General features: G+C 40.3%; 1 protein-coding gene across 2 annotated transcripts in view; it reads right to left on the reverse strand.

Annotated features, from left to right (window-relative positions):
• Positions 1–3,341: 3,341 nt before the first annotated feature.
• The window catches only part of PRLR (prolactin receptor), a 122,689-nt gene continuing 110,944 nt past the window's right edge, over positions 3,342–15,086 (reverse strand). For both annotated transcript variants that reach the window (XM_082271024.1, XM_082271025.1), the window contains exons 7-9: positions 14,694–14,793; positions 10,248–10,317; positions 3,342–4,598 (exon numbers count right to left, since the gene is read on the reverse strand). In XM_082271024.1, coding sequence (XP_082127150.1) covers positions 3,606–4,598; positions 10,248–10,317; positions 14,694–14,793 — 1,163 coding nt within the window. In that variant the 3' untranslated portion in view covers positions 3,342–3,605. The remainder of the gene's footprint in view (positions 4,599–10,247; positions 10,318–14,693; positions 14,794–15,086) is intronic.

Genomic DNA, 15,086 nt, shown 5'->3' on the forward strand with positions numbered 1-15,086 from the left:
GGTAACCTGTAACCAATTTTAAAGCTTAGCCTATGGAGATTTTTAAGTACCAAAGTCTGGTGCCATTACACGAGTGTGTGCAATTTCAAAGCGTGACATGTTAGGTATCTATTTACTCAGTGTAACATCTTTCACATTATACAAAAAAAAAATAAAAATTGGGCTAACTTTAGCGTTTTTTTTTTTTTTTTAATTCAGGGAAGTTTTTTTTTTCAAAAACAAATTTTGCTTGAAAAACTGCTGCGCAAATACCATGTGACATAGAAAGTTGCAACGATCACCATTTTGTTCCCCTAGGGTCTCTGATAAAAAAAAAGAAAAAAAAATATATATAATGTGTTGGGGGTTCTGAGTAATTTTCTTGCAAAAAAAAAAAAAATGTTTTTTGCATGTAGGAGCTGAGTGCCAGAATTGGCTTGGGATGGAAGTTGTTAAAGTTCATTTGAGAGCTAACATAAGCAGGCTGGTAACAAAGAAGCAAGCCTTGACTGTAGCACACTTGGGAAACAGGTAAATAAGGGGGTTTAGTTCCGCTAAACTAAACCCATCGATTTAACAGTTTAAAAAAACAGTTTCATCCCTAAAACGTGGTGGGAATGTAACTGTCACATTGGTTTTGCGCTCAACCAAACTGTCAAACAAACAAATGAAATGGCTGGTGTCATAACTGATCACACGGGCAGCACCATGGCAGTTAATGATCAAACAGAGCCAAGATGGCAGCTTCCATGAAAACGATGGGAGGGTTTAGTTCCGCCCTAAGCCCTTACTACGGCCAAACATTTTCTTTCCAGTTTTGCATAGAGAAGGGAAGAATTATGATTTCTGTCTGTGATCCCATCATGGAGACTTTCCCCCACTTCCAGTCTGTGTGATGCATGTTTAAGAAATGGGGCATGCAGTTGTCAGGGACAAGCATTAAAACACTGGCAGAAGTTCTAACTTTTCCAGAGTCTACTAAAAATATGTTTTTTTTTTTCTCTTTCTTTTTTTGTGTCTCTGTAAATTGCAAACATTTTCTCAACAACGGCACAGAAGGCAATAAAAAAATAAATCATTTTTATAGAATGAAATGTCAGGATTTGTGGCTGTGTGTACCTTTTTGGGCATTTCCCCCTCAGTCCCTATGCCACCCTGTCACACTTGGTGTCACTATGGAAGTGAGGAAAATCTCCCCAACAGGGACACACACAGAAATAACACTATAGTAAAAGTTATCCCCCTGCCCCACTCTAAACATTAAAAAGTTTGGGCCTGGAGATGGGCTTTATCTTGATGTTGAAAGTATCGTAAAAGAAAAAAAACAATGAAGAAAAAAATTAACAAAAGATCTACACACCCAGACCTGGATTGTCCGTATTGTGCAACTTTACCTAAAAATGCAATCATGAAACATAAATGCAGTTCACAGCAGACCCATCTCCTTTGACAAAAAAAAAAGCAGCCATTTTGTAATGTCCCACATTGATCATAAGATTGGATGCTGTTAATTTACTAAAAATGAGTAAGGCCTCAGGTGCCACAAACCTCAGTTACACCATTAGCTAGGGCTAAATGGGTAAAAGTAATATTGATTCCTCACACAAAATAAAAAAATGTATTTGCTAGGCCTTGCTTTCGAAAACTGGAGCAATTGAATGTGTTCATAGTAGAGCTGCACGATTCTGGATAAAATGAGAATCACTATTTTTTTGCTTCTAATAAAGATCACGATTCTCACATCATCTTTTACATTATACAAAAAAATTGGGCTAACTTTAGTTGTGTTTTAATTCATTGAAGTGTATTTTTTCCCCAAAAAATTGCTTTTTGAAAGACCGCTGCGCAAATACAGTGTGACGTAAAATATTGCAACAACCGACATTTTTTTCCCTCGGGTCTCTGCTAAAAAAATAGAAACCCCAAACATTATATATAAGTAATTTTCTAGCAAAAAATACTGATTTTAACTTGTAAGCAATAAGTGTCAGAAAAGGGCTTAGTCTTTAAGTGGTTAAACTGCCCTCATTTGCAGACCGAAGTTCATTCCTTTGATCTAAAAGAGCCAAATAATACAATGTTTCATTTTATCTCAGCGCTGAGCAATGTTGTGATAAACTTTGCCGGCTGCCTTTTTTTTTTTTACAGCTCTGAGCAGAGAACATCTCTGCACCTGTTTAACATGAATCGTGGACATGCCGGATTAAGGTTGTGAGGGGGGTTCAATTGAGATCATGATTTTTTAACGATTAATCGTGCAGCTCTAGTTCACAGAAAACATATTGCCCATTTATTTACAAAGATGAAACCTGATTTGCTGTTATCTACAGCTGCAGATTTGCTCCTGCCTGGCTGTGAGACATTGAGCGATAAACCTTAAGATAGAGCTGTGGTCAAGCAATGGACCTCAGAATACTGATATATTCTTAACAAGCAGTAATAAGATTTGAACAGAATCCCCCACTGATCTTTGTAGCTGGAGACAATGTGGAGCAATTCATCAAAGTTTATAGCAAAACACTTTCACCATCTTTCAGCCCCTGCCCATCCCCTATTCTAATGGTGATTTAACTGCTCTTCTCCCCTCTCCTAGCAGCGACACAGCACTCAGTTTCCCCTGATCCACACTCACAGCTGTGAAATAGCAGCTCAGCCCCCTCTAATGTTAACATAGAGCAGGAGCAAGGGAAGAGAAGGGACAGTAGAGTACTGAGGCTGGACTTGAAGAACTTCTACTATGAAGTTTGAAGGATTTCTACTTTTGCTGTGCAATTTAAGGATGCAGTACTCCACAGTACCTGTATCTAAATAGGTCAATCAGTGCTGGTGGTAAAGCTCATTTATTACTTGTTAAGAATACGTAACTCTTTGGATGTCTATAGCATGGTCATAGTTCTACTTTAAAGAGATAGCCCACACTAATTTACCAGGCAGGAGTAAGAGGAGTGTGAGGAATAAAATTTGAAAAGATCTGTTACTGACCCACTGTTTAAAAGCCTGTTCTGAGGCGTTTTTATAACCAGCGCCTACATCTCAATTTTCACCAGGCCTGACAAAGATCAAACACTCTGAGAAAAAAAAATCGCAACTCCGGCCAAAACTTTTTTGGGCTTGGAAAGCATACAACTTTGTTTTTCTTTTTTTATGGCTGTTTCCTCATTGTGGAGATCCCCTTTACTTTCTGTTAGGACAGGAGGTTGTGAGTAATCTGTCCAGCAAGGACACAGACTGCAACAAAGCACATTTTTTTTTCAGTAAAACGGGGAATGGCTAGAACCTCTGTCAGGTGATTCTTACGATTTGTAATTTGCGGCTTTGGTGATGACCGATCCGTTAATCTCTTACCCTGCTGTCACAGTAAAGCTTTCCCCAATGGGGTCACAAAAAGCAATACAAATCTGACAATATTTATTTTTAATCCTTTTTAAAATATTATAAGTTTTGGCTGGAGTTGGGCTTTATGAGTAAGTCACAGGAACTGGAAGTCACTCAAACTGGTGCTTTGAAGTAGCAGATCACAGCACTAGGGACAACAAGGTGAGTGCAGTCTACACAGTACACTCACTGCCACCCTGCTCTACTGGTCCTGACTTAACATATCACTGTGGAGCTGCCAATTAACAAGATCAAGGCAAAAAACTTGAGGGATCCAAATACCCCATCCCAGCAGAGTGCATATCACCTTCATTTTGAGCTGATCTCATGAAGCCCATAGCTTGGCTCTGTTGGGCCTTTTGAGCAAACTCCTTCATAGCTTCCCTACTGGAAGGGCTGACCTGAACCTCCGGATTTGGCATTAACACTAAAACATTGTTTCCCTCTACCCCTTCCACTTTTGAATATTCCCTGTTCTCAGCTAGTACTGAATATTGGTCCGTTTTGCCTCTGTTTTCTTTGTGTTTTGGTATTAATGCTAGGGCATCATTTTGGGTAACTTTATGAACTTCCACATAGTCCATGGCTCGAGGAACCATGAAAGAAGTCTTCTGGATGGCCAGTAAAAGTAGCATATCAGGGTCCACACCCTTGGAATGCAAATCTGCCAAGTCAAACTGCTTGTTTTGGCTCTCCTCGCCAATGGTCTCTATTGTTCTAAAGAATCTCTGCTGGCTGTTTTCTTCATTTGGCATCAGAAATGCTGGCGTGTTGACATTCATGGCGCCAAGGGCTAACTTGCAAACATCTGTGATGTTGTGGTATGATGACTTTGGAGACGGGTTATCCGTTGCAGTGCCATTGGGCCAGTTAAAAGAACTGCTATCACTGTCGTTTGAAAATGAGGCATCCAGCTTATTTTGTAGAGGCCAAGGGCATGTAGTTGCAGAAGGCTCATGAGTACTGTTTTCAGCACTCTTAAAAACCTGGGAGATGACCCTTTGGTCCTTCTTTCCTTCAGAGGGAAGAAAGGGACTGTCACAGCTTCCTCTTCCTGAGTCATTGTCTGTGTCCACAGGGGAGACTTTAATATGGTGGCTTTGTGGGTCCTTTTCTGGAGTGGACATGAGGTGCTCCTTGCTGTCATCCACCTCTAAAAACTCCACCAAGAGGTCTTCGCAGTCAGAGGTTGGAGGAAATCCTTGACAGCCAAAAGCACTCAACAGTTCTTCAGATTTCCCGCTCTGGCAAGAAATGAAAGAAAATAAAATTTTAAATGCAAATGAACAACAAGACAGCAAACCACAGATAATTACACTCCATGTATGGGCTTGTGTGCACCAGAGTTTTTATATTAGTCTTTTATTCATAAATAAATAAATAGATTTGGGCTTTTGCACATACAGAATTATGAAAAACGCTTTAATAGAAAGGTATTTTACACTGAATCTATATTTGCCATGAAGTTTGAGTGATGGCACATATCTCAAAAGGGATTGCCAGAAAGTATGTCTACTCCAAAGCTTTGGAACTGACTTCTTTTTGCTGATTACCAAGCAATTTTACAGAGGAGTGATTTAAGACTTTATCTCAATTTAGAATAAATAGGCTGTATGTGTGTCATAGAATATCTCAATGCTTCTCTATGTGTAACACGATCCTCCCAATAGGCGGTAGCAGCTATGTGCTAGAGCAGGGGTCTCCAAACTTTCCAAACAAAGGACCAGTTTATTGCCCTTCAGACATTAGGTGGGCCGGACTATGGAAAATTTCCTGGCATCAGTGGGGGTAAACATGGCCACATTTGGTGTTGAGGGGAGGAATAGTGCACCATCATTTGTAAGGAATAGTGCCCCATTTTTGGTGTCAGTCGGAGAAATTGTGCCCTACTGTTGGTTGTCAGTAGTGTCTCATATTAGGAGGAGGAATATAGCCCTAAGGGCCAGATAAAGGCAAGCAAAGGGCTGCAGTTTGTAGACCACTGTGCTAGAGGATAAAGGCAAGGAGGTGATCATTAGCCATAAACAATACAGCCTGATTGTACAATCATTTTTAGCATCACTAAAACTATATAAGCATACCTGACCAAACCATTGAATTTGCATCCAGTCAGGCAGGCCTACTATTTTTCTGATAGATAGGGGGTGCCAATATGGGTGATCGCATTCAGACTATATTGACCTGGAAATGATGTGTGAATCACATGATGGGCTAAATAAAAGTATTTGGGCAATTATAACTACATGTTCCAACTATCTATAATTGTTTATCAGGAGTTCCCTTTAAAGATTTAATACCAATAATTTAAAGCAACATACTTGATAAGATGCCAGTGCACAAAAGCCCCAGGAGTCATGGGATTACACACAGTACTTTGGAAAGTAATAAGCACTTAGCATATACTTACACATGAATTCTACATCGGTATTCTTGTAGCTGCCATGACTATATCTTTCATAGTGGGCCGACCTGAGCTGTGTGTGCAGAGAGCAAACAAAATCGCCTTATAATGTAAATGCTCTGCTCTGGATTGCTATTCCTGCTTTGTGATTGGTTTATAAAGGTGCAAATCAGAGTAAGACCTAGCAAAGATCAGCGCTGGGGTTAAGGTTAGGTCACTGGTTTCTCAGGCCTGAAGGGTTGCCTTAAGTTTTGGCAGGAATATAGTACATGAAAAATCAAGTAAAAGTGGTTCTCTGGGCAAGTGTAAAATGATTCACTCTCCCATATACTCCTCCCATGGTGCAAGTTCATTCTGAAACCTCTCAGTAGTGCCTTTGTCTTGGGCTTCACCTGCTACAACTCACTAAAGAGAATGCTCCCACTTTTAAAGTCTGTCCTGCATAGGGGTCTATTCTTGGATGTGTACTGAGGGGCACTTGGTTGGTACAAAAATTCTTCTCACTTAAGGACTTTTTGAAACAATTAATGGATAAGAGAATCAATTACAGCCGATGCATTCTTCAGGGCTTAAGCAGTCAATGTTAATACAATTTTAACAGAATGCATTGGCGGACCTTTGTTATGGCTTGATGAAGATTAACATAGCCAGATAATGGTCATTGCCTTACTATTGTAAAAGCTACCATTCTGTGAGCTCTCACAGACCTGTTACAGCAGATAGGCAATGCAAATGAATGGCTTTAATTTTACTCTCATTTAAAAGGTGACTCTACAAGTCAGCAGTAAAGACAAAGAAATGTTTTTTTTGGACTTTTAAAAAGGTATAGTGATATAGTTATAGACACATATCAATAAAAAAATGTCTAAAAAGTATTGGTAAAACAAACTCTGTATTTAAAAAACGCCTACATAGGGCCCACCAATACACAGACACTTATATTGCAAAATTGTAACCAAATCTGTTCCACAGTTGTAAGAACACTTGATGGAAGGATCACATCTTGAAGGGTTAACAAGGTTCACTTCACCGAGATATTTTGGATAGTGGATTTATATCTAAACGTAACCAAATCTGGCATCAATTATCCTTAACCAACTGTGAACCAATAGTCCTCTCTTTCTGTACATTTTTAAAATGTTTTTTAAATATGATTGTCAATGAGGATGTTAGATAAAATACGTTCAAATTGGATCACAAAAATGTCAAGGGGAATTAGAAACTGACTACCCAGATAAAGTTAGTGACAAATGAGTCTATACAGGAGAACTGTGTGTATTACCACAGTATAGCCTAACCAAACACACAAAATTCATGATCAGTCAATGAGGTCTGTATGAAATGTTGGATTGATCCATATGACCTTCTCTCTTGAGTTTGTTCAATATTATACCCATATGCAGTACCACAGGTTACAATTGTAATATGCTGGTGGCGCCCACCTCACAGAGTGCTTATAAACATTAGACCAAGACCATAAACCGCCCCCCCAAAAAAAGTTCCAAATATAAAGGAGAAAGAGTGGAACTTTCCCTTTTTAGGCGAAGTTCCACTTTAAGTCACAATACAGGATTAATTAACAAGCTAATGCAAAGAGCAATGTGTAGGGGGTGTACTTTTTTTGTTTTAATTTTTTGTAATTTTTTTTTTTGTTTTTTTTGTAATTTTGTTTTAGATATAGGGGTAAAGTTGTAAAATCTATTTGTTTTCCCAATGGGGACATTTTCTGCATTTATTGTTGTGTTTCACAGACAGGAGGTGAGGACCCTTCTCCCTGACAGCTACAGAAAACTTAAAGATTTTACCGATACTCGCTCTATTCAAAACTGATAAAAGTCTTTGGATGAAGTTCCATCAGAAGTTCAGAGCAGATTGAGAAGACCATAAACAGCCCTATGCACTCCTGGCAATAAGATGTCAGAAGGTAAAGTAGGTGAAGTAATTTTAAACTTGTGTGGTTTTATTGAAATTAAATATTTCCTACATTATTTCTGTAACAATATATGCCAATCCAATATACCAATTCATAGAAATGTATATCCGATGACAACCTAAATCTGGTTAGTACTACTGCTTACACGTTTTATAAAATAGTGGTTAAAGCTTACGAAATGGTAGATGTTACATGGTTACATGTTATATGGTTGTAAAAAACTTTAAAACAAAAAAAGGAGAACAATCTCCTTTATTGATTTTAAAAAACGACACCATAAAGCCAAATGTTTGTGGACATCTGACTATCACACCTATTTGAGCTTGTTGGTCATTTAATTACGCAACCATGGGAATTAACATGGAGCTTACTTCCCCCTTAAAGCTAAAACACTGTCCACCCTTGCAGGAAGGCTTTCCTTAAGGGTTTGGGAATTGGTGCCCATTCTACCAAAGGAGAATTGGTGATATTGTGGACTGAATTTGGATGCAAAGACCTAATCCAAAAACTTTCAGTAGATTTGAGGTCAGGGCTCTTAGTAGGCCACTTGAGTTTCCCTGCACAAAACTCATCAAACTGTGTCTTTATAGACCTGGCTTTGTGCAGGGGGCATACAGAAAAAGACCATCCCAAATTATAGCCAGTGAGATGTGCACAGTTGTCTAAATGTATTTGTATGTTGTAGCAATAACAGTACCCTATATTGGAAACACCTTAACTTGAATGGTGTCCACTAGGGAACGACCGATTACCGGCAAAGTCGATATATCAAGGACCGATATGCACTTTCCCCGATATATATCAGAATCGACCCCTGAGGTTACTGATATTGCCGATATTTCGGGAAAGTGCTTGTACCGGAGTGATGCCTGTAGCTACAGGCATCACCCCGGTACTCGCATCCATAGCTGACGGTCGGTTGTCTTGTAATGACAACCGATGTGGCTGAGAAGCCACTCGGCTGTCATTATAAGGAGCGGGAGGGGACGCCCCCTCCCACCGCCTTCCGCGGCTCTCCCGTACCACCGCAAACGCCCGGGCAACCAGCCTGCACGGTTGCCAAAAACCCCGATCAAAGCCGCATTCGGCTCTGATCAGGTCTCCATGCAAAAATACTGGCACCAGATTAAAAAAAATTACAGCATTCAAAACAGCCAAACTTGGCGTTTTGAAAGCTTTTAAGTGCAGAGGAGGGGTTTGGGGTCTTTTAGACAAGAGTACCACAAGAGTACCTTTAGAGAAAAAAAAAATATTTTTAAATGTACAAAAATATCAGCCCATATCGGCCGATACCGATATGCATTGGCCAAAATATCGGTATCGGCAACGAAAAACCGATATTGGTCGATCACTAGTGTCCTTACACATTTGGGTGTACAGCACACATCAGGGGTAGGAAACTCTGAAGAGATGGAGAGCTACCTGAACAACATGGAAGAGATCAAAAATCCTCTGGGTTTTTTTTTGTTTTTTAAGTTGACAACTAGCACGGCCTCATTAAACATTAATTGGAGGTTTTAAAAGTTCAGTGGTCAATAGAGTTCAGGGGTAAAAAGGAACACAGAGTTCAAAGGTCAGAGGTAAGTAATGCAACGTTCAGAGGTCAGTAGTATGTAACACAGAGTACAAGGTCAGGAGTAAGTAATTCAGAGTGTAGTGATCAGTAGTATGTAACACAGACTTCAGAGATCAGGAGAAAGTAATGTCCCAATCTAGGATGCTAAAGCGGAGTTCCACTCGTTTTTGTGTAGTCAGCAGCTACAAAAAGTGTAGCTGCTGACTTTTAACAAACACACACTCACCTGTCCCACAGTCCAGCGATGCGGCCGCCCAAAGCCTCACTTCTTTCCCTCTCCTCTCCGTGGCGCCAGCATTGCAAGTGTGGGAACTCGTTGTGACAGCTTGCAGCTTCACAGCCGGGTGCCCACTGCACATGCACGAGCCTCCCTATTGGTAGGTCAATCTTCTGGGACCTGACATGTCCCAGAAGGTTGCAAAGAGGTAGGGGGAGAGGAGAACGCCTAGACGACTCGAGTGGAAGTGAGAGAGTAAGTGATTACCTGCCCCCCCCCAAAAAAAAATTACATGCCAAATGTGGCATTTTTGAGAAAAAGAAGTGCTTAAAGCGGAACTTCCCCTTTTGGGTGGAGCTCCGCTTTAAGAATATATAAATATTTTAAATGTCCCTTGCCTCGACACAGTTCTACTCTTTGTTAAGAGAAAGGACACACTAATCCACCAAGCAAGGATCAGAGGAGAAAGGAGAGATACACAACTAAAGTGTTGGTTACTGACCCACTGCTAGAATGAAGTGAAGGCAGAAGCAAGCAAGCACCAGGGGACAGGAAAGGCCATAATGGCGCAAAGCCCAAACTGAAGCAAAGGGGAGAAAGGAGAAAATTCCAGAAAAAGCAGGCTACACAAGAATCTATAAAACTGCTCTATTTCCATTGCCACTGTAAACTATGGATTGTAATTTCTACAAGCACTTAATCATAAAATAGACATCTTCTAAATTATTTCTAAATCAGTAAGTAAAAAAAAGAAAGAAACCGTTACCTTGAGGAGCTGGGTATCAAATCCCATTATTTTTGGTCCAGGAACAGGAGGACATATACAGGCCATCCAACTGGAAGATAAATTGTAGGAAAAAAAATTGAAATGAAGATCTGACAAACCCACCTGGTCAACAAAAACTGAAGTACATTTAACCTGTTTAGGGATTATTCACTAATTGTATCGAGCTGAAATACATTATTACCAAGCCAAAAGTCAGTACACCTGCCAATCTCGACTATATAAGCTTGTTGGGCATCCTATTTCAAAACCTAGGGCGATATCCCTTTGTAGCTATCACAGCTACCACCTATCTGGTAAGGCTTTCCACAAGATTTTGGATTGTGTCTGTTTAAATTGGTGCCGATTCAGCCAAAAGAGCATTTTTAAGGTTAGATACTCATGATGAATGGAGAATACCAGGCTCACAATCAATGTTTCAATTCACCCCAAAGGTGTCCAGTAAGACTGAGGTCAGGGCTCTGTGCAGGCCACTCCAATTCTCCACATCAAACCATGTTTGTATGGAGTTGGCTTGGTGTACAAGGGCACAGCCAGTTGTTTTGGAACAGGGAAGGACCTTCCCTAAACTGTTGCCACTGAAAGTGCATGATTATGTAAAATGTCTTTGTATGATGATACATTAAAGCCCATCTCCAAGAAAAAATTCGAAGATGTATACCTCAGCTATATGAAAGCTTGGAAGTGGTTTGCCAACATCCCTGGATTAGACAGGCTGAATGGGGGGTCCCCCTAGGGTGTGGGACTTTACCGCAAACAACACTTCCACAAAATATATAAAAATTAAATAATTTTATTAACAAAATTTAAAATAGATCTTACATAGATCTGGAGTATCACATAGTTTGTACAGAAAATGCAATTGATAAAATCTTCTATGCAAAAATTTATACAATGTTTACTATGTTATGTAGGAAATCACAAATCTCCCCACTTTCAGACCCCTGAAGAAAGGCCTGCGTGCCTGAAACGCGTCGGGTGGGAGGATTTCCTTCAAGAAGCCAACATATACCTCTGAGTATATGCATCACCATTTGTTCTTTATTTTTTGAAATTACATTTATACTTATTTTCTGTACAAACTATGTGATACTCCAGATCTATGTAAGATCTATTTTAAATTTTGTTAATAAAATTATTTAATTTTTATATATTTTGTGGAAGTGTTGTTTGCCGGTAAAGTCCCACACCCTAGGGGGACCCCCCATTCTGCATCTCCAAGAACAAAAACACTTCCTTTCAGTGAGGCTGTTTCTGCACCACAAGTGCTACAGGCTCATTTAGGTCTAGGGAACCTCTAACAGAAGTTTTACATAGCCAATCCTCTGCTTCACTGGCACTCCTCTATCTTATGCTCTGGCCAAGTGGACTGTCCTTCAGCATCCACTCATTCAATGCAGGTCTATGGGCTCTGCACTGAAATGGAAAACATCAGAGGGCATAAAGCCGCTTGGGCATAGAGGAGAAGAGGCTACGGGAACCAGACTTAGAACTCAGAGGAACCTGTGGGAACGGGAATTGGGTAAGAAAAAATGTTTTTTTCTGGTTCCCTAGACCCTAAAAGAGCATTTAACCCTTGAAGTGCGGGGGCAGCCCCACTGCAAGGGAGGATTTCTGTTTTCCCTGGAGTTCAGCTATAACAGAACCCTTCACTTAAAAAACATGTGATCTCAGTCATTCAGAGGGGTTTCCACATTAGGCTATACAGTATATTCAATGGTACTTTCACAGGGGCATTTTACTGCTCAACTTCTGCTTCTGAGGTGCTAAAAAACTGATGTCTGTGTTGCAGCAACGCAAGCAAAAGAGAAAGGGCCCATTTTCAGACAGAATGCTATTTGAATAATTTTTTTCCCACGTAAAAAAAAATACCGGAGTGCACAGAGGAAACCCACTTAACATGGGAAGAATATAATCATTCCTAGCTGAGAGTTCCATTAGGAACCAGGACACCAACTCTGCATGTAAGCAGTGCTGGTGAAAATCGACTCAACCGCTTTCAGCTGAAATACTATAGGATTATGCAATAATAACCTATAATAAAAATATTTCCCCCATCCAATCCACCTTCAGGAGTAATGTCCTAGATGTCTGGCACTGTGCCAGGAACTCCTGGGAGAGTGTCAAGAAAACAAGTTTTTAATTTCCAGCAAAAAAAAAAAAAAAAATGAAAATGAACCTTCTTGCTTTGTTTAAAAAAAGCTCTATTTCTCTACATATAGTAATTTCTTTTTAGAAAAGTAGGAATGTTTAGTAAATTTTGGGCAAGTATGTATTCTTAATTTTAAATAGTCTCTTCTATTGCTCTCAGCCTCTTTCAAATCTCTAAATCCCTTTTTTTTTTTTGGTACTGTGATCTGACTTCCCGTTACAGGGAATAAAAAAAGAAAAAAAATATTCAGAAATACTTTAACAGTGCTCATTCTCTGTATACTGTATATACACACATAGAGGTATATTTGTAAAAAAGTTGCATAGCTATTTGTCCAGCAAAACTGCTGGTACATTTTTTTCATGCAAACAGGGCAAAATCAAATGTGTTTAGGCTATTCCATCTATAGGTTGGATGTTATTTATTCATTAAAAAAAACAGAGTAGTTCAAGAAAGTACCGCATTATGGCCACTTGATGTTGCTAAGGATCATCAGATAGTAGGTATTTATTTAAAAGAGAAGTCTGGGGTGTGTATGGGGTTTCTTTGTTTTTGCAGAATCATACTTACCAAGTAAGATGCTGCATCTGTCCCCCGGCAGCACTAAGACTGAGAACCGAGTGATCAAACACCGCCGATCGATTGGTTCTCAGGGCTCCCTGAGCAGAGAGCTTTGTCCCCCCAGGGTGGGAACTGCTGGCTCAAGCTCTCAGCGGCTTGCTAAGCGGATGAGCTGGGTGTCGGTCCAGGCATGTGGGCGGATCCTGACTTTGTCGCGATCTTGCCCGACCCTGGATTGGCTCTGTGACGTCAGCCACTGTCTGCTGAAAATGGGTCACAGGACTGCAGAACGAACTGCACTCCTGTGATCCACCGGAGAAGTACACCCAAGCGAGCTTAGGCTGTACTTCTTCTTTAAGTATTTATTTCCTATAATCATCAGCAACATCTAGTGACTATAATGTGATAAATGTATGGAAGGGTTATTGGAAAACAAAGATTATGAAAGGGTTAGAACCCCAATCATTGCTGTCTGTCTCACCATTTCTACTTGACCTGGTGACCATTGTCCGGATTCAAATTATGGAAAAAAAACAAATTTCTGTTACCATGCATTTTGGCGTGTGTGTTAGCAAGGTGTGTTGGGATGACATTAAGAAATAATGGCACCGCTGTGTGTCTGCAAAAGTGATTTTTGTGCATTGCGAGAACGTGTGCACTTTTGTGTGCATTCCCACGTTGCAAAATGTGTAGTTACCCTGAAACTCTGAACTTTTTTTTACTTTAGAGAAACCTCCTATTGATTTCCTGAGACAGGAGTGAAGGGAAATCTTTCAAACTGCTTCAAAAAAGTGACTGGGTTCTAACTATTCCCTACACCAGGGATCTACAAACTTTCTAAACAAAGAGCTTTTTTTACTGTGGTTCAGACTTTATGGAGGTCAGACCATCGCTAGTGGGAGTAGAAAATGTCCTGGGATCACAGGAAGTAAACAATGTCCCATCTTTGGTATTAGAAAAGTTATTAGTGCCCCATCATTGGTGTCAGTGGGAGGAATAGTGCCCCATCATTGGTGTCAGTGGGAGGAATAGTGCCCCATTGTTGGTGTCAGTGGGAGGAATAGTGCCCCATCATTGGTGTCAGTGGAAGGAATAGTGCCTCATCATTTGTGTCAATGGGAGGAATAGTGCCCCATCATTGGTATCAGTGGGAGGAGTAGTGCCCCATTATTGGTGTCCATGGGAGGAATAGTGCCTCATCATTGGTATCATTGGGAGGAATAGAGCCCCATCATTGGTGTCAATGGGAGAAATAGTGCCCCATCATTGGTATCAGTGGGAGGAATAGTGCCCAATTATTGGTGTCTGTGGGAGGAATAGTGCCCCAACGTTTGTGTCAGTGGGAGGAATAGTGCCCCATTATTGGAGTCTGTTGAAGGAAAAGTGCTCCATCATTGGTGTCAGTCGGAGGAATAGTGCCCTGTCACTGATGTCAATGGAAGGAATAGTGCCCGATCATTGGTGTCAGTGAAAGGAATAGTGCCCGATCATTGGTGTCAGTGGAAGGAATAGTGCCCGATCATTGGTGTTAGTGAGAGAAATAATGCCTGGTATCGGAGGAATAATACCCCAAGGGTAAAAAAATAGGCAAGCCGCATTATGCCCCCAGGCCACAGTTTGGAGACCACTGCCCTACACTATTCCAAAAAAATGTTTTGGCCATAGATACACTTTAGTTTTTCAGTAACCTCACACTCTACAACTAAAAGACTCACCTGCATCCTTTTAATGCCATTGTCCAAATCATTGTGAGACAAATGATAACAGACAGCACAGCAACTGATATCCACAGTGTCATGTCTCTTTTCCTTGGACCTTGAGTGCACAGAACACATTGTTAATGGGCCAGAAACAGACATAATATTCAATTTATTAAAGGAGCACTATCACTTAGATAAAGTGAAGAAATACAATGTATGTGTATGCCCAGCCAAAACTTGTTTTTTAGTCCCGAAAGCAAGAAAAAACCCAACAGTTGTTCTATCTAACCTTACCCACTCTGTACAAAGCTGGCAAAAAGGTTTTGGCTTTACATAAACTTTAATAGAAACTATGGGGTTGATTTACCAAAACTGGAGAGTGCAAAGCTCTTCATAGAAATCAATCAG

This window comes from Pelophylax lessonae, assembly GCF_965119305.1.
Source record: "Pelophylax lessonae genome assembly, chromosome: 1".
In the NCBI taxonomy this organism is placed as follows: Eukaryota; Metazoa; Chordata; class Amphibia; order Anura; family Ranidae; genus Pelophylax; species Pelophylax lessonae.